This window comes from Gouania willdenowi, chromosome 18 (assembly GCF_900634775.1).
Source record: "Gouania willdenowi chromosome 18, fGouWil2.1, whole genome shotgun sequence".
NCBI classification, from domain to species: Eukaryota; Metazoa; Chordata; class Actinopteri; order Blenniiformes; family Gobiesocidae; genus Gouania; species Gouania willdenowi.
In genome coordinates, this window is record NC_041061.1 from 1,119,389 (window position 1) to 1,139,963 (window position 20,575).

Sequence of the window (20,575 nt, forward strand, 5' to 3'; positions counted from 1 at the left end):
AAACTGACACTACTTTACCGTTTGAGAGCCTGTGCACCACCATGTTGAAATGACGTCATTGATGATGCCAGTCGCCCCCTTTCGGTACATTGAGTTCTACAGGAGGTGAAGCATTCAGCATCATTTAACAGCTTTTTCAGTCAAAATGACAACTTGTGCTGCTTTGGGTTGATCTAAAAATCAGTTACAGTTAAAAAAGTCGATGTAAACGTCTTTTATTTACCAAAATTTGTGAGCCAAAAAAATCTGTGAGCGCAGGGGTTCCAAATCTGATGTTTCATAGACGGCATGAAGAAGAGAAGAAGAGCTCTGTGCACATAAAAACAGGCAACCAGGATCCACTGCTGCTCAGAGCAGTAGTATAAGTGATGGTGTCACGTCAAGAGCTTAGAGCAGCAGCTTGATCCTGGTTGCCTGTATTTACTGTACATGCAACCGGAGCTCTTCTTCTCTTCTTCATGCTGTCCACAAAACAGCAGAGTTTTTAAACTGTTACTGATTTTTAAAGCAACCCAAAGCAGCACAAGTTGTCATTTTGTCTGAAAAAGCAGCTAAATGATCCTGAATGTTTCACCTCCTGTAGAACTCAATGGACTGAAAGGGGTGATTGGTGTCATCAATGACATCATTTCAACATGGTGGTGCACAGGGTAAAGTAGACCCATTTTTAAAAGTTAATGAAACGAATACGGTGCAAAATAATGGGTTTTTTGTTGGGCATAGATCTTCTAATAAGGACATTTCAAAGGTTTTAGGCCACATTTGTAAAAACAATGGAGGATCCCTTTAAAACATGTACGTGAGGGATTTCTGTGTTATATCGAGGCCTGATTTTAAAGATATAGAGAAAATCAAAAGCTTCAGATTGTCTTTTTCCTGAGGATGTGTTTGTTGTGAGATTTGGTGACTTTACGTCCTCAGAGGACTCGGGTTGTTCTGGTTCAGTCCAGATCTAGATGGTTTAATTACGTAATGATCGTGTCCTCAGGGTTAGTAAAAAGCTGAGGATCATTTAAAAATGTTGCTGAGTTTTAAATCGATGTAGAATGAGGAGAGCAGGTGGAGGAGGTGGAGGAGTAGTGATGCTGACAGTGAGAGGATAACTCTGCGTTGTAAAGCTGTCCCATCGTCTCTCAGTGATTGTGCTGCTTCCGATAATCTCATTAGGTCTACAGAGTCTGAGCCTGGCACTAAAACTCTTTCCTGGATCATTTTATGGATTCCACCAGTTTCCCTTTAGGGGGGCGTCCATCACTACGTCCATCACTGCGTCCATCACTGCGTCCATCACTGCGTCCATCACTGCATCCATCAACCTGTCCATCAATGCATTCATCATTGCGTTCATCAACCTGTCCATCACTGCGTCCATCAACCTGTCAATCACCACGTTCATCAACTTGTCCATCACTACATCCATCACTGCGTCCATCACTGCGTCCATCACTACGTCCATCAATGCGTCCATCACTGCGTCCATCGCTACGTCCATCACTATGTCCATCACTACATCCATCACTACGTCCATCAATGCGTCCATCACTGTGTCCATCACTATGTCCATCAATGCGTCCATCACTGCGTCCATCACTGCGTCCATCAACCTGTCCATCAATGCGTCCATCAACCTGTCAATCACTACGTCCATCACTGCGTCCATCAACCTGTCTATCACTGCGTCCATCAACTTGTCCATCAATGCGTCCATCAACCTGTCAATCATTGCGTCCATCAACCTGTCCATCATTGCGTCCATCAATCTGTCTATCATAGCGTCCATCAACCTGTCCATCATTGCGTCCATCAACCTGTCTATCATTGCGTCCATCAACCTGTCAATCACTGCGTCCATCACTGCGTCCATCAACCTGTCCATCACTGCGTCCATCAACCTGTCCATCAATGCGTCCATCAACCTGTCCATCACTGCGTCTATCAACCTGTCAATCAATGCGTCCATCAACCTGTCCATCAATGCGTCCATCAACCTGTCCATCAATGCGTCCATCAACATGTCTATCACTGCGTCCATCAACCTGTCCATCAATGCGTCCATCAACCTGTCCATCAACCTGTCCATCAACCTGTCCATCAACCTGTCCATCAATGCGTCCATCAACCTGTCCATCATTGCGTCTATCAACCTGTCTATCACTGCGTCCATCAATGCGTTCATCAACCTGTCAATCATTGCGTCCATCAACCTGTCCATCAATGCGTCCATCAACCTGTCCATCAATGCGTCCATCAACCTGTCCATCATTGCGTCTATCAACCTGTCTATCACTGCGTCCATCAATGCGTCCATCAACCTGTCAATCATTGCGTCCATCAATGCGTCCATCAACCTGTCAATCATTGCGTCTATCAACCTGTCTATCACTGCGTCCATCAATGCGTCCATCAACCTGTCAATCATTGCGTCCATCATTGCATCCTTCAACCTGTCCATCACTGTGTCCATCAACCTTGATGAACATGTTTTAAATCCAGTTGCACCTTGTGAGGGTATCACTGTTGAAGCAGTGCCACAGACCAACTTACCTCAAACTGCGCGAACGCGAACATCGTCGGATCGCTGTAAAACTGACGGACCGTACTGCCTACATCTGTCCAGCCAGTTCCTGGTCCATCACATCGCCGAATTTTCTTTTGAAAGCTTTTTTTGCTCAGATTTGCAAGTGTCTATCCACTTCCTGGTTCTTCTTGTTCTTCTGCTGCTTTAATGGCAACGCTTCAGAGTTCTTCTTCTTCTAATTTATTGTACGTTACATTTCCAGAAACAACAACCCAACGTGTCATGTATGGACGTACAGTGTGAGCAGTCAGATCGTGTCAGAGTGTCGGTCTGTATAGTGTGAGAACATGAATTGTGAGCTGCCGACTTTCTGACTCTGCAATTTAGTCACACAATTTGAGCTGGAGCTGAGTATTTGCCCGCCTTAATACAGGAAACATGTTTATGTGCTTGTTTTGTGTAGATTTTTCTCTCTTTTTGCATTTATTTGTTGTCAATATATGTGATTTGTTGTGTATTTTTGTGATCATTTTTTGCCTTTTTGTATGTTTTTGGAGTCATTTCTGTGTTTTTTGTCATTTTGTGTATTTTTCTGTCATTTTGTATAGATTTTTCTCTCTTTTTGCATTCATTTGTTGTCAATTTATGTGTTTGTAGGGTTGTGTTGTGTATTTTTGTGATCGTTTTGTGCTTTTTGTATGTTATGGAGTCATGTGGTATACAGTATTTTTGTTGTCGTTTTTGGACTCATTTTGTGTACTTTTGTTTTCCTGTTGTATATGTTTACATTTATATGTCTATATTGTATATTTGTATTTTTTTGTCATTCTCTGCATTTTTGTTGTTGTTTTGTGTTTAATTTTAATTTTTGTATTTTCTGTATTTCTGTATTTTTGTTTTCTATTTTGTATTTTTTTGGTTTTTAGACTTTGCATGTTTTTTCTTATTTTGTATTTTTGTGTTCATTTTATGTGTTTTTAGAGTCTTGTTTTTCATCATTTTGTATTTACTTTTTGTCGTTTTGTGATTTCAAAGGTTTTTTTTCAATATTTTTTTCTCATTTTCTGTTTTTGTCTTTTTTTGTAATTATTTTTTTGTCTTTCTGTGTATAGTTGTGTCACATTATTTTTTTAGTGACAAAAATCCTTCCCACAAACAAAAATCTTTGCGTTAATGTGAGAACTAAAACACTTTATTTTAGAACAACTCCTTTTTTGACGACACCATATTGTCGGCGTGCCACATGCGGCTCTTGGTCTAACTTTGTACAGCCCCTGAAACAAACCCCTTAAAAATGATGATGGGAGCGGTTTTGTTGGACTTTGTTGTTGATTTGGCAATTGAAAATTGACAAATACATTGTCCTCGTAGTAGTTATTATTATTTTTCTTCCTTTGTTGTGTAACTCCGCCTAGGCTATTCATGCAGCATTAATGACACATGTGTCATCTCATAGAGACAATGTCAAGAATGTGCAGTTGACCTTTTTTGGAGCCAAAATGTCAAGGTCAATGTCGCCTCAAGTGTCAAAAATCTAAAATGTCCATATCTTTACGAATATATTTATTGTACAAGTTTGATGCTTACATTTATGAAAAGCTCATCTCAAGTTGAGTATTTTATTTAATTGGACCAAAGCTGTACGACCTACCAGTAAAAAGATTGGTAAAGGGTCAAAGTTCATGATGTCACCAAAAAAACACATTTGAGATACATTACTCAACAACAAAATACACACAATAAGATGTCTTTGACATCAACAATTCTATTTGGCAATTTTCAATTGCCAAATACGTATTCGCCTAGCGAATACAGGTCTTGCCTAGTTAATGGTGATACTGTCACTGTTATCACTGCTCTCTATACAGCGGTTGTTTATGTCTCATTAGAATTTGTTGGTAATTCTTTGTGCTTTTATTGTGAAGGTATTGAGCCTGTGGCTGCTTTAAAGGTTAATTTGTGTATCTTCTTCTCCAACTCCTGCTCATTGTGCTGTGAAGTGTCTCCATTGTGGTTCATTATGTGTTCAGGCGACGCTCTTTTTTCCGCCGCCACTATTACTCAAGGACGAACTGAGCGAGAGAAAAAAAAGCAAAGCAGATTTTTGAGCTGCTGGAGATTCTTTATGAACGGCCCTAATCGCACAGAGCGCTTTCACTTCCACTTAGTCGTGGAGAGCAGCAATTCTGTGAAAGGATGAAAGCAGCCTCTAAACACAGAGAGATCAGAAAAAGAGAAGCACAGAGTTACAGCCACACATACTTTTTTATATTTTAATTGTGTTTTTACAACCTCGCTGGGACCGTTTGAAGGAACTCACAGTTACAGGAAAACCGTTCTTTCCTTTGGGTTACATCATTCTGGAGAAGAGACCCAACGTTTTTGTCTCTCAACAGTTTAAAAACCAGCCCTGGTATTATCAGTGGAGGAAACTATATTTAAACAAACATCCCACACACTTTGGTCTCAAAAAATTCTGACATTTTTACCAATTGTTCTGTTACTATTCAATATTCACTCTAAATTTTTTGTTTGATTGGATGAACACGTTTTGATATATGGACAATTTAGTGTGGAGGGGGTATGCGTCCTTATTTTTTTTCGATTTTCAGCTTCCAATATGTCAGGAACTACATCACATAGAAAGGTAAATATGGTACAGTAATACAGCTCCACCTACTCTCTCAGAATATACAATAATGTCTGCTATACATCCTATCTGGTGGACATGCCAGCTCCTCTAATTTGGAAAAAAGTTTGTCTGGAACATGTTTGGGCCTTCAGTAAACTACTTAGCATATGTCTCAGCTCCCTGTAATGTGATCAGCTTAGAGCCATGAACATAGACTGTTCACATCACTAATGATTAGTCACTTCTATGCATTGGTTCTTTGGTGACACGCTCTGGAAATATGAACAAAATGCTCAGATTATTTAAAATACTGACATGAATGTTGTGATAAGAGTTGCTCATCTCTGCAATAGACAGTCTGTTTTACAGTGAAAAATATGCAAATGTGTGATATTCTCCTGGTTTAGTCCGTGACATTGAGATATTTGTACATTTCAGAAGGTGAACTCTGTCATGTTACATCATATTTTGTGGGATATTTGACATTTTCGTCTTTTTTACTACAAATTCAACCCCCTGGTTGCCAGTTATTAGGTGGTGTTATTCTGTATTTTCTGCGATCACACTTTATCAACTTCATGGAGTTTTTTTTTTCTTTTTCTTTTATTTTTATCAAACTAGTCAATACTCACTGGTAGGATTTAATGTTAACCCTAACCCCGGGAGCAGTGTTTTCTCTGCTGTTCCACGCCGTGTCTCTCCTGGAGCACAGTTCCTGTGATGTGCGTAGAAAGTGTTGTATGTGGTTGCGATCCATCACGGCGCGCCGCAGAGCGCTCTGACGTTTAATTTAAGATGCAGGAAGATCGATACGGCATAAAGAGAGCAGCTCTACTGAGTGAGCAGTGAATGCATTAAAGCTGGAGATGATGGTGATCTGCTGTTGCGGCTGCACAGAGTCACACAGTGGCATAGAGACCACTTTATTCACTACATCATTCATTCATTCATTCATTCATTCATTCATTCATTCATTCATACCTAAGAACACAGGAAGACACGTGACAACATCACTTATGTTATTAGAATTATTTTCTATTTAGCAAACGTCTGAGAAAAAAGCTGCTTTTTAAAATGAGTTTATTTTGTTTCTTATTTAATTTATTTGACTACTTTTCTCTTTAATACTAATATTACTAGTAGTTGTAGTAGTAGAAGTACTACTAGTAATAATAGAACTACTACTACTACAATAGTAGTAGAACTAGTAGTACTATTTGTTGTATCAGAACTCGTAGTAGTAAAACTAGTAATAGCAGTTGTTGAATCAGAACTACCCTGGTAGTAGTAGAACTAGTAGTAAAACTAGTAATAGCAGTTGTTGAATCAGAAGTACCTTGGTAGTAGTAGAACTAGTAGTAAAACTAGTAATAGCAGTTGTTGAATCAGAACTACCTTGGTAGTAGTAGAACTCGTAGTAAAACTAGTAATAGCAGTTGTTGAATCATAACTACCCTGGTAGTAGTAGAACTAGTAGTAAAACTAGTAATAGCAGTTGTTGAATCAGAACTACCTTGGTAGTAGTAGAACTAGTAGTAAAACTAGTAATAGTAGTAGAACTAGCAGTAGTAATGGATGTCAAACTAGTAGTGGCATTCATAGAACTAGTAGTAGAACTACTACTACTAGTATTAGAACTCATAGTAGTTAAACTAGTAATAGTAGTAGAACTAGTTGTAGTAGTACTATGTGTTCAGTGGTGGTGTTAGTAGAGCGAGTAATGGTAATAGAACTAGTAATAGTAGTCTAGTGGTGGTGGTAGTATTCAGTAAAACTAGTATTGGCAGTAAAAGTTGGTTGTAGTAATAGTACTATTAGTAGTAATAGTATGGGACTATGGAAGGAAGTTAGCGTTAGCTAACTCTGGTGTATTTACAACTTTGGCTGTACTTTAATAAACACTGTCCAACTCAAATAAACATATACAATAGTACTAGTAGTAGTAATGGTGGTATTTGCAGTAGAACAGGAGTAGGAACTGAACACAACTCAGAAGAACGTTTTAAAGGACAAGTACGTAGTTAAAGCTCTTACTTGGACAACTGCCAAAACTAAAGTACCGGTCAGATGCACACACTGCGCACTGAAAACCAGTGCTTGTTAAAGAGGCAGGCACATAAATCAGAGCCTTTTGAACAAGTAGTAGTAGTTTTAGTAGTAGAAAGTACGAGTAGTCACAGGAGTAGTAGTGAGTAACAGTAATAGTACTATTATTAGTAGTAGCAGGTAGTACTAGTACTACTGTTAGCAGTAGTTATAGGTATGAGTAGTGTTAATGTAATAAAATATGAAATGATTGAATCTGAGATTTGGGTGAAACGTTCTCATGACTTATTTGGTTTGTTTAAATATTTAAGCAGAAGAACACACAAAACATTAATGAAAATGCACAGAAAGATACACAAAATTGTGTGTATGAAGTGGTCCATACTTCCAGTTTGGACCGTGGGAACATAACATTGGACAGAACATGTCAATTGTCCTTCAAATGTAAAGACAGTCGTGTGGTTTGTGGAGCCAAAGACTCAGGCTGACGTGGATCTGTAGACTGTCTGAGTCACTGTCGTTGATCATTTTTATTGGCTCTGAACCAACAGAATCATCGCTCAGCTTTCTGTGGAACGTCTTATACAAGGTTGTTTGTTTCCCAGAGAAAACACGTCTTTACAGCTGCCGCTCATTGATTTAAAGTCTCTACCTCATTATTATTGTTGTTGTTGTTGTTAAGTCCAGCAGCTTCAGATCTACTGCTGAGTCAAAATATAATAAAAAGACAAAAATCTATCCAAGAATGGCTGCAAAAGAAAAGAAAGAGTGTCCTCTAAGTGTCCTTGAACGCCTCAGGGAAGTCTCAGCAGACGCAGTTGATCAATGATATGAACCAGCTTTGAATTACAATTAAAACACTGACATTTTTTAGGGAAACTGACACAACAACAACTTATTTTCTGGGTCACAGCACGAATTCTTCATGTTTTTGGTGCTCAAGGCACATGCTGCGCCACGCAAATTTTTATGAAGCTGCTGGGAAAGAATTGTAAACCGATATTTTGATGGTAACTTAACCATAACTGTAACCGTAACGATACTGTAACCGTAACCATAACCATAACTGTAACCGTGATGACACAGTAACCATAACTATAATGTAACCATCACCGTAGACATAATTGTAACCATAATGTAAATGTAACCGTAACCATAACTATACCATAACAACAAATTAAATGTTGTAATAAGATGCAATTGTACGAAATAACTTCCAAACAAAACATGCGTTTGAGAAGTTGTGTCGCACAACAAAAAATACAGAGACCATCGGGCGACAGGGGCCAGAAAGAACTCATGACACATCAAAGCGATTCGCAGATGCGTCATAGGAAGACTGACAGTTGACAGTCAGGAGATCAAAGTACATTTCCTGAAAAAAGAAAATAAAATAACCCTCAACATATTATTCAAAAAGATTTGACCTTGAACTCAGCAGAAGTTGTTCAAACCTTCCAACTGACATAGAAACACATTAGGAAGTCTTTAGCGGAGATGCTAGGCTAACACAGAGATGCTAGGCTAACACAGAGATGACGCTAACAATGTGGAACAAGGAAGTGTTTTAGTGTCCCGTCGGCCGACCGGCGTCATGGCTCCCTGACAACCACTGCTGCCATGGCAACCGGAGCGCCGTCCTGACATCCGCTGTCTGGGGACGATCCGTCTGCCACGCACGCACGCACGCACACACACATGGAAGCATGCAAACGTTTACACACAGATTTAGTCTAAAAATAGACACATTCAACACACAGATACAAATACACACACTTTTACACACACACACACAATTGTGTGTGTGTGTGTGTGTGTATGTGTGAGAGAGAGCATGTTTATACTAAGATGTTGCACTACTTGTAGCATTCTTGCATTTGTGTGTGTGTCTACATGTGTGTCTTTGTGCTTCAAAGCATGTTTGTCATAGTGTGTGCGTGTGTGTGTGTGTGTTTCCTACTGTGCTCTCCAAGTGTTCATTTGTGCTCGGTCTTTAATGTGTTTTATTTATGTGTTTGCATAACATTTTCTGAGTGTGTGCCTCTTCAACCCCCCCCCCCCCCGTGTGTCTGTAACTGTGTGTGTGTGTGTGTGTGTGTGTGTGTCTACTGATACTCGTCCCATGAGGCCACTACAGCAGCACATTAGCACTGATTAGATCACATGACCACAGAGAGGACGGCGAGTGATTCTCCTTGCTCTGTGTGTGTGTGTGTGCGTGTGTGTGTGTGTGTGTGTTTTCAGCTCTTTAGTTGTGCACACGTCTTCTGACGTTTTCACTGACAAAGCCTCAAATTTTTGATGATTGCGGGAAAAACGGACGGAAAACATTGGAAATTCGAAATATATATCGTAAAACACAGAAATCGTGCATTTATTGTTTTGATTCGTGTGTCTCACATTAATGATAATTTGACTTTCAGGTTGTAAACCATCTGGTTGCACCGATATTGTGCATTTTGTGTTTTTCTGGAGTAATTTTGTGCATTTTTGTGTGTTTTTTGAGTGATTCTTTTGTATTTCTGTTGTCTTATTGTGTGTTTTGGAATGATATTATGCATTTTGTGTTTTTCTGCAGTGATTGAGTGTATTTCTGTTGTCTTTTTGTATGTTTTTGAAGTGATTTAGAGTGTTTTTGTTGCCTTTTTGTTTGTTTTGTAAGTGATAATGTGCATTTTGTCTTTTTCTGGAATGATTTTGTGCATTTTTGTTGTAATTTGTTATGTTTTTGGCGTGTTGTGTGAAAACGTTCTCAGATTTCGATGCTAAGGTCCGTCTCGCAGTGATTGGACACATGAAATGATTCCTGCTCCTAATCTTATGGCTGGTGTGTGTGTGTGTGTGTGTTAGTGTTACTGTCACAAACTCTCAGAAACAATCTTTTGGCTTTGGGTGTCGCTGACTCAGCATCTGTTGTGGACATGTTGACGTGAGGAGGAAGTGTCTGAGTCGCTCATTCATCGTCTGTCTGTCTGTCAAACACTTTTCACACGGCGTCTCCATCCCCACACGCTCACATGCTGACATTTGGACGTGCGGGGGAGTGTTTTAATTTAAAAATCCACTTCCTCGGGGTTAAGATGTGCTAAAATAATAAGTCAGTCCTTGATGACATGAACAGGCTGTTCACATAAAGTCTGTAGAGCCTCCAATCCTCTGTGATCGCACAAAACACACGGGAAAAAACACGGAATTCAAATTCCGAAACGGAGAAATCAATTTACAAACAATTTTTCACCAGAAAACAAGTCAATAAAAGTCTAGAATTTTCAGTTTTTATGCGGGAAAACAAGTGATTTCAACATTAATGTGCCCTAGTTTGCACTTCTACGTATACATAATAGACAAAATATGTAAGAATCCGAAAAAATCCAAGCAATGTGACAAATATTAGTCCCAACAGGGTCTACACTTTAAATGTCATAGATTTTGTGACAAATTTCTATTTAATTATGGGAAATATGCCATAGTTTTTGGAAAATGTAAGAATTTTGTAAGTATTGAGGGTTTTTTCAATTGTTTAGCATTAAAAATCACTGCCATCATGTGATATAAGCACCAGGAAAACTGTGAGAACCTGTAGATATTGTTGAGTTTCATTTACATAATGATTCATGTTTTCTGTCATTTTCACTTTCTCCTGCGGGTTGGATTGGATGCTCCAAATGGCTGGATTTGGCCCCCGGGGCCATGAGTTTGACACACATGGTCGAGAAAGTGTAAAAAACAGACAAATACGTGCAGCTCCGCCCATAATTTTGTTCAAAATTTCTCACGCAACGTGTAACGAATCGAGTAGTGATCATGTTATCCTGTGACTGAAAATGAAAGCAGAGCTTCATCAGACTTAAAAAACACTCAAAATTGACAGAAAATAATGCAAAATGACAATAAAAATACATAAAGAGTGAAAAACAGAGTAGCACAGAAAAATACATTAAATAACAGGAAAAATTACACAAAAGAACAGCAAAACTTTACAAAATGACTCCAAAATCATAACATAAAATGAATACACAAAACTGACAGAAAAATAGGCAAAATGACAATAAAATATAATAAATGACAATAAAAATACACACAGAGTGAAAAACATACACAAAAAAATACACCAAATGTCAGAAAAAGTACACAAAAGAGAAGCAAAACTTCACAAAACGACTCCAAAACCATCCACAACATAAAACTAATACACAGAATGGACAGAAAATTACACAAAATGATAATAAAAATACAAAAAATGACAATAAAAATACACAAAGAGAGAAAAACACGATACGCAAGGCTGCAATATCGGTATCATATCGGAAGTATAAATGTTGTATTGGGACATCCCTATTTTTTAAAGGCAGTGGCTATCAGTACGTAATACATGTCAATAGACTGCCAGTCTATCCGTACGCAGCGCCCCTCATTGGCCAGTTTAGGTCATATGATAGGTGCACCACGTGACTTAAAGTTTTATTTTAGCTCTTATTTATTTTTAGCTACCCCACTAACCCTTTTATTTTAGCCCTAACTTAACACAGAAAATACTTTAAAATGTTTATTTTTTTCGTATATGTATTTTTAAAGGTGGAATTTGCCGTGTTAGATTCGAACCCACGGCAACGGAAGGAAGAATCCTTCAGTCAGGCACTTTAGACCACTCGGCCATCCTAACACGGAGAAAACGCAGCAACATTACGCTTATGTAGAAAAGGTCCGGCAACGTAATTTTTCGTATGGATAGACTGCCGGTATATAGATACGTATTATGTACTAGGAGACATTTGATTTTTTAAATGAATTCTTGCTTTTGTTTTGCATATTTTTCTGTCATTTTGTACGTTTAGTTAGACCGAGGGCCGCATGTGGCTCATGACTGTGCTAAGCTGTCTACTGAGATTTGAATGTTGTTACCCAACGAGTCGTTTTCTTTCGCTTAAATGTTGCTAAATCTTTGTTTCAGTCTCAACAGGCATTGTAGAAAACATTCTACATATCGCGTTATTTAAAAGTTTACCAAACGTAGCACAGAAAAATACACAAAATGACAGGAAAAAGTACACAAAAGAACAACAAAACTGGACGAAACAACTCCAAAAACATACACGACATCAAAAAAAAAAAAAAAAACTAAACAACAAACCCACAAAAAGTAAAAGTTTTTGAATATTGAGAAAGTATGAAATCCAGACAAACACAACTCGACCCATAATCACGTTCATAATCTCTCGTTACGTGTAATGGATCGAGTAGTGATCGTGTCATCCTGTGACTGAAAACGATGTTTGGGTTCAGATTATCATGATTATAAAAGCTCTGCTACAAACCCAGGTTTAGCTGATGGTGTATTAGCTGAACTGGTGATAAACAGGAGGGTGATTCCCCAGTTGGAGGTAATTACAGGTTTCACAAATAATATTTTGGAATCATATCACACAATTTCATTTAATTGAATTTCAATGGGATTCTTCACATTAAACCTGAGGTTAATGGTTAGCATTGTGGCTAACATCTCATGTGGTTTCAGTGTAAATATATGATTAATAACCGTAGTTGGCTTTATTAACTCTATTCATCTTGCTTCGGTACGATTTCAGGAAGTTTAATAAGCAGTAAAGTATTTAAACGTAATGTAAAATGTAAAGGAAACTGAAAAGTATAATGTGACGCTGGAACATGAAAACCCTGAAATGGCAACATGGAGAGGACAGTGTCGTTTGCATAGTGAGTGAGTCGTTCTAAAGAAGCAGGTGACGACAGAACAGAAAGAAAGGAAATAAGTACCTGAATCAAAGCAAAATAAGCTTTTGATGCCGTCAAAGTAAAGGCACCAGTTACTACAATCTAGTAGTAAATGGGCCCTTCAAAATAAAAGCACAGTTTTTTACTCTGCTTTTGCCCCACGACAAATTAAATACACGTAACTCTAAGTGTGTGTGCGTGTGTGTGTGTGTGTGAGTGAGTGAGTGTGTGTCTGTGTGTCATCATAAAGCAACGTTAGATCAAAGGCTGCCGTCTGAACGTCTGCTTGCTGCCTTCACAGATAATTAGCTGTTTCACACACACACACACACACACACACACACACACACACACACACACACACACACACACACACACACACACACACACACACACACACACAGTCATCTGCCTGTATAATGTATAATGTTGAGCATGTTTGGTGTGCTTTGGTATCTGCATTGTATCGTTAAACGATGTGAGGTTGTTTGTTATAATTTGTGTGTTTTGGTTGTCTTGTGTGTTTTTGTAATTATATTGTGTTATTTTATTCTAGTTCTGTGACTTTGTGTTGTCATTTTGTGCAATTTGCCTGTCGTTTAGTGTGTAGTTATTTTGTGTGTTTTGTTTTGTTTTATTTGTGTATTTTTGCAATTATATTGTGTCGTTTATTTTGTTTGGACTAATTTTGTGTGTTTTTGGAGTGATTTTATTCATTTTTGCTATCATTTTGTGTGTTTTTGGAGTATTTTTGTGTGTTGTCATTTTGAGTACTGCCTGTGTAACGTTGAGCTTGTTTGGTGTGCTGTGGTATCTGCCTTGTATCGTTAAACGATGTGAAGAGCTTCTCCCTCTGAGGAGAGTTGGCAGTGACCCTCAGACGTAGAGGGGTCTCTGTTCCAGGCGTTGTTTCCATGGCGACCCCAGGCCTCCTTTGGTCATGATGAAGTGTTTTATTACGACATATGTGAGACACGCTTCATCAAACCAAAGATGTTCACACACACACACACACACACACACACACACACACACACACACACACACACACACACACACACACACACACACACGCACACACACACACACACACACACACACAGCCTAATTAAGGAGAGTGATGTAGCATAACCAATGAGTTTACAGCTCTTTCTTTCTGTGTGTGATTAACAATGACTTAAATTAAAGTCTATGAATGAATGAATGAATGAATGAATGAATGAATGTGGGCAGAGTCAAACTCTCGTTAGCTTTAATCCTCCTCAACTTTGTTGTAAGTCACAGAATATTAAACGTATCATTTTTAATGTGTCATTTTTACAGCCACTGTGTTTTAAGAATTATTTATCTATTTTGTGTGTTGATAGTCATTTTGTGTCTAGAACCAGAACTAGAGCCAGAACCAGAGCTAGAACAAGAACCCGAACCAGAACTAGAACTAGAGCCAGAACAAGAGCTCGAGGCAGAACAAGATAACCAGAATTAGAACTAGAACCAAAACAAGAACTAGAGACAGAACAAAAGAACCAGAAATAGAACTAAAACCACAACTAGAACAAGAACAACAACCAGAACCAGAACTAGAGCCAGAACAAGAGCTACAGACAGAACTAGAGACAGAACTAGAACTAGAGACAGAACAAGAGCTACAGACAGAACAAGAGCTACAGACAGAACAAGAACCAGAACTAGAGCCAGAACTAGAACCATAACTAGAACTAGAATTAGAACAAGAACAAGAACTAGAGACAGAACTAGAACCATGACTAGAATTAGAACAAGAACTAGAGACAGAACTACAGCCATAACTAAAACTAAAACCAGAACTAGAACTAGAACTAAAACAAGAACTACAATTAGGGACAGAACAAGAACCAGAAGCAGAACCAGAGCTAGAGACAGAACTAGAACCAGAACAAGAACTAGAGATGGAACAACAACTAGAACCACAATCAGAACTAGATCAAGAACCTTTCATTTTCTGTTATTTTGTGTGTTGATAGCTATTTTATGTGCTTTTGTTGTCATTTTGTGTCATTTTAAAAACCAGAATGTGTTTTTAGAATCATTTTTTAAGAATAATTTGTTTTGGTTTTTTTTTTTTTTTGCCATTTTTGCGTTTTACTATTCATTTTGTGTGTTTTGTTTTGTATGCATGTAATCATCTTGTGTGTTTGTAGAGCACATTTCATTTTGTTTTCTAATTGTACACGTTGTTATGTAGGTTTTGTGAGTAACTTTAACAAAAGTAACAAAATGACTCCACAGACACACAAAGTTGACAGAAAAAGACAGAAATTGACAATAAAAATACACAAAATTACTAAAAGATGCATGAAAGTATAGCAAAAACGACGACAAAACCATTCATAACACAAACAAATTAAACAAAACAAGAGAAAAATGTACAAAATGACTCAAAAACCCACATAAATAACGTAAAAATACACAAAATGCCAAAAAACACAGTTACAAAGAAAAAACTTGAAACGTGAAAAAAAAACGTGAAAAAACATACATGAGGACAGCAAAACTGCACAAAACGACTTCAAAAACATCACATCTACAAAAATTACAAAACAACAGAAAAACACATTAAATGACATCAAAAACACAAACTCTTTGTTGTTTCCTGTGCTAATGCTCTGATTAGTTGTTATTCTGATGCTGACGTTAATGTTAACCAGATCATGTCAGATGTGTGTTCTTCTCTCTTTGTGTATTTATTTATATTGTCATTTTGTGTATTTTTATGTCCTGTTGTGTGCTTATGTTGGCGTTTTGAGCCATTTTGTGTGTTTTTACTACAGAATCATTTTGTTTGTTTGTTTTTGCTTTGTGTGATTTTTTTTCTTCTCTAATTTTGTGTATTTTGTGTTTGTTTTGTGCTGTATGACATTAAAAACACAAAAATGCACAAAAGACAGAAAAAAAAACCCAGAAAAAAACTAAACGAGAATATTTGGAGTGAGGATGCAGGTGCTGGCCATTGCGTTAGGTTAGCATTAGCATTAGCCTAGCATTAGCTTAGAATTAGCATTAACCTATTGTTAGCAATAGTGTAACAATCGCATTAGCCTCGTGTTAGCATTAGCTTAACCTTAGCATTAACCTAGCATTAGCATTACTTTAGCGTTAGCATTCGTCTAGTGTTAGCAATAGCCTGGCATTATATAGCATTAACTTAGTGTTACCATTAGCCTAGCATTAGCAATAGCCCAGCATTAGCATTCGCCAAGCATTAGCATTGGCCTAGTATTAGCGTTAGTACTAACCTAGCAATAGCAATAACCGAGTAATAGCTTAATATTAGCGATTAGATTGAAAAAGGTTGAAAAAACTGGAACATAGAATTTTCTGAAAAGTTTTATGTCACTTGTTGAAATTGGTTGAACATTGTGGGAGTAGTTTGAGCGTACAGAAGAATAATAATAACTAATAATAATAATAATAATAATAATAATAAAGGTGATGAATACAGTGACTATAAACAAACACATAAGGAAAGCAAAACGACTCCAAAACGTACATCATATTAAGAAAAAAACACACGAACAGATTCTGGATGATGATGATGATGAGGTGATGAGGTGATGAAGGTGAAGGAGAGTAGTAAAATCACAAGAAGAGGAGAGAGAGGATCTGTGTGGAAGTGGGCGGAGCCACGTGATGGAGGGTCCTGTGGGGCTTCAGGAGGTTTTTTCAGTTCGTCTCTCCTGACGGATTTAAATTTAGAAACGTTACACAACAACAGGAAGAGCTTTAGTCCTCCTCAGGACCAGGACCTGGGTCTCCACCTTTACCTGTGATTAATATTATAAACACCTTTCATATAATGATAGACGTATAAACAGTGTATTTATTAATCATTAATGACCCTCTAATTATAATAATGATAATAATTAATAAAATATCATTAAATATAAAAACATGTGAACTGTAACTTTAAACATCTTTATAAAGGCTACACAGGAAGTAGCTCACAGCTCGTAAACCTTTTATCTGATCAACATTAATGTTAGAATTTTACAATATTAGAATATTAGATTAACCTGAGCATTAACATAGGAAACATTGAAAGGGGTTGTGTGTTTTTGTTGTTTTGTTTATATTTTTCTCCTTTTTGCATTTATTTGTTGTTAATTTGTCTTTTTGTGTATTTTTCTGTCATTTTGTAAGTTTTTGGGTTCATTTTTGTATATTTTTGTTTATTATTCCTTCGTTTTGTATGTTTTTGGAGTCATCTTTGCAGATTTCTAGTCGTTACGTGTTTTCCAAGACATTTTGTATATTTTTTGTGATCGTTTTGCATATTTTTATGTCATTTTGTTGGTTTTTAGGGTCATTTTTTTGTGTATTCTTCCTTCATTTTGTTTGTTTTTGAAGACATTTTGTTTATTTATTGTTAGCGTTTTGTGTACTTTTCTGCTGTTTTGTATTTTTTTCTGTAATTCCTGTGCAGTGAACTGAAATACCTTTTTAAAGCGTGGACACGAGTGGTTCGTCTGTGCATGAAAACATGACAGGCCTCTCTGAGGGACAGCACGTGTGAGTGAGCATAAGCAGCAGGTGTGCAGCGAGAGGTTCAGAGTTAGCTCCACTTAGCGCGTCATCACGTGTTCAGACACCGTTCCTACACGCGTGATTACGCTACAGTGAGTCAGCGTACGGTTAGCGATCAGTCAAGATAGATATAGATAGATAGATACAGTACATAAATATAACACAAAAAGTGACAAAAGAACACAAACTGACAGCAAAAATATACAAAACAAAATGGCATAAAAAAATGACAAAATATGCAGAAAGTCACAACAAAAATGTACATAACAATAAAAAAAATACACAACATGACTTGAAAATCACAAAAAGCTTTCAAAACTCTCTGACAGGGAATGTTTGGTTAGGTGAAACCCACTAACGGAGATTAATTCAGGATATAATTATCTAGCTTTGTAGCATAGGCCTCAAATGGCTACTAAAAATATATAAAATGACAGAAATATACACAAAATGATTCTGTAAATATACACCGGGATGGAAATACATATGAAATGACTAAAAAAACTAAACAAAATACCAACTAAAAAACACACAAAATGACATGAAATATATATAAGATGAGTCTAGACTTACAAAACATTAACAAATACACACAGAATAACTCTAAATGCTACTACTACTACTAAATGACAAAGGAATTACCAACAAAATACACAAAATGACAACAAAAAACATCTAAAATAACTTCAAAAGTGCACAAAACGACATAAAATTGGAGATAATGACAACAAAAATACAAAAATGTGAACAAAATGACATTAGAAAACTAAACAGAAAAAACACAGAGATACTGGTGACTGGTCGTTATTCTTTTGTGATAAACATTTGAACTCTGACCTCTGCTTCTTCTGATCAGGTGCTGAGGTTTTTTCTGCTGAGTCACATGTTGAACAGGAAGGTCGTTGGTGGTTTCTCGTTCTTGATGTTTGAGTGTCAGCACTTTTCTTTTCTTTCCTTTCCTTGGAGCCAATTACAGCGTTGTTGACGTGCAGATGTTTATCACAGCTGTAATTCACCGTGTCACTTCCTCATTAGCATATCTGAGCTAGCACAGCAGCTAGAGGCGCTGCTCGGTGTCTAAGGACGTCCAATCAGGTCGCACTAATACACACTGTCTGCCTGAATGAGGGAAAAATGGAATAATTAGGAGAACATGTTTTGTTAACGTGAGATACTGTCCCTAAACAAAACATCTGACTCGTCCTTTTTCTGTTCCTTTCCTCAGATGAATCCCATGACTCAGCTCTACTACAAGAAGGTGAGTCTAAACACACTGCGTCGCCCTCAGCCAATCATTTAAAAATGTGTGATATGGTCCCAAAATATTGAACCGTTTGAACTATAACCTGAAGCGCCAGATTTTGAACGGGATTATGAGCGAAATTAAACTCAATTTTACCCTTGTGACACTTTCTAGACATTTAATTTACCAAAATAAAAGCTCATTAATGCGATCAGGAAAAATAAAGTCTCAAATTTCACGAATATTGCTGTGAATCTGGTCAAAAGTAGCATAAAATAGTCACATTTATCATTTAGATTCAAATTTAGATTTAGATTTAACATTTAGATCTAACATTTAGATTTAACATTTAGATTTAACATTTAGATTTAATATTTAACATTTAGATTTAACATTTAAGATTTACATTTAACATTTAGATTTAACATTGACATTATATTTTTACGAGAAAAGTAAATATTTAAATCTGTTTGCCTTGTTGGTATACTAGCTAGGCTGTTAGCCTCTGAACTTTTCTTATACTCCTATTAGCCTCTTAGCTGTTAGATAAACTATAAATAAACTTTAGTTTTGCTATACCTTGTGTTAGTTTGCTACATGTTAAAATAATTATGGTTAGCAACCTCATTCTTTAAATGTTAGCTTCATTTTGTTAGATATGTAAACATTTTCAAAGTAGCTTGTTGTGTTGCTTATCTTTACTTTGCGCTTTTCTAACATTATAAGGATTTATTTTAGCTTTCTGCCTGTTTTTTTTTTTTTTTTTTTAATAACTGCCCCGTATGTTCTCGTCCTGTTGCTGTGAGAACAACACGGGGAACGTTTCATTCCCACATCCAGGTTTTGAGGAAGCTAAAGCCTGAAATCTTCTGTTGACTTTTAGAAAGACTTTAATGTGTGGGATTTGAAACCAGCAGCTGTGCCGTTAGCCGTCTAAGCCGTGCTAATGCCAACACAAACAGTGAGACGCATGCGCTAATCCAGATTTAGTCACTTCTGAGTGTCGTGCTAACAGTTCAGGGCGATATCGGAGGTTTCTGAAGCACCTTGATTAAAAAAAGGAAACATTAAACATGTTCAGAGTATTGATTGATCAGTTTGTCTCTGTGTTGTTAGCATGTTGTGTTGTGTTTGTTGTTCTCTAGGCGACATATTCGCCGTACCGCGACCGGATTCCTCTCCAGATCGTCCGGGCGGAGGTGGAGCTTTCGGCGGAGGAGCGAGCGTACCTCACCGCCGTGGAAAAAGGTACAACACCCCCCCCCCCTCCACCTGACCAATGGGAATGTGTAGAAACTAACACAGACGTTTGTTCCTTTGTTTATTTATTTCATTCAAATAATTTTTTTTTTATTTTTATAATTTTTTAATTAGCTTTGTACATGGTTTTTAAAATATTGTTTATTTACTTTTCTAGTAAATATATAATGTCAATGTTAAATCTAAATGTTAAATATGAAATCTAAATGTTAATGTTAAATGTTAAATATGAAATCTAAATGTTAATGTTAAATATGAAATCTAAATCTATATGTTAAATATGAAATCTAAATCTTAAATGTTAAATGTTAAATCTAGATTTAAAGGTAAATGTTAAATCTAGATTTAAATGTTAAATGTTAAATATAAATATAAATGTTAACAATTAAATCTGAATCTAAATGTTAAATATTAAATATAAATATAAATGTTAACAATTAAATCTTAATCTAAATGTTAAATATTAAATATTAAATATAAATGTTAACAATTAAATCTGAATCTATATGTTAAATATTAAATATAAATGTTAACAATTAAATCTGATTCTAAATGTTAAATATTAAATATAAATGTTAACAAT

At 36.8% G+C, this 20,575-nt stretch overlaps 1 protein-coding gene across 1 annotated transcript in view; it reads left to right on the forward strand.

Moving 5' to 3' along the window:
* trpc5a (transient receptor potential cation channel, subfamily C, member 5a) overlaps nucleotides 1-20,575 on the forward strand; it is a 56,973-nt gene that overhangs the window by 17,834 nt on the left and 18,564 nt on the right. Inside the window, 2 exon segments of the mRNA XM_028474440.1 lie at nucleotides 18,715-18,747; nucleotides 19,878-19,980. Of these exon segments, the coding sequence (XP_028330241.1) occupies nucleotides 18,715-18,747; nucleotides 19,878-19,980 (136 nt within the window).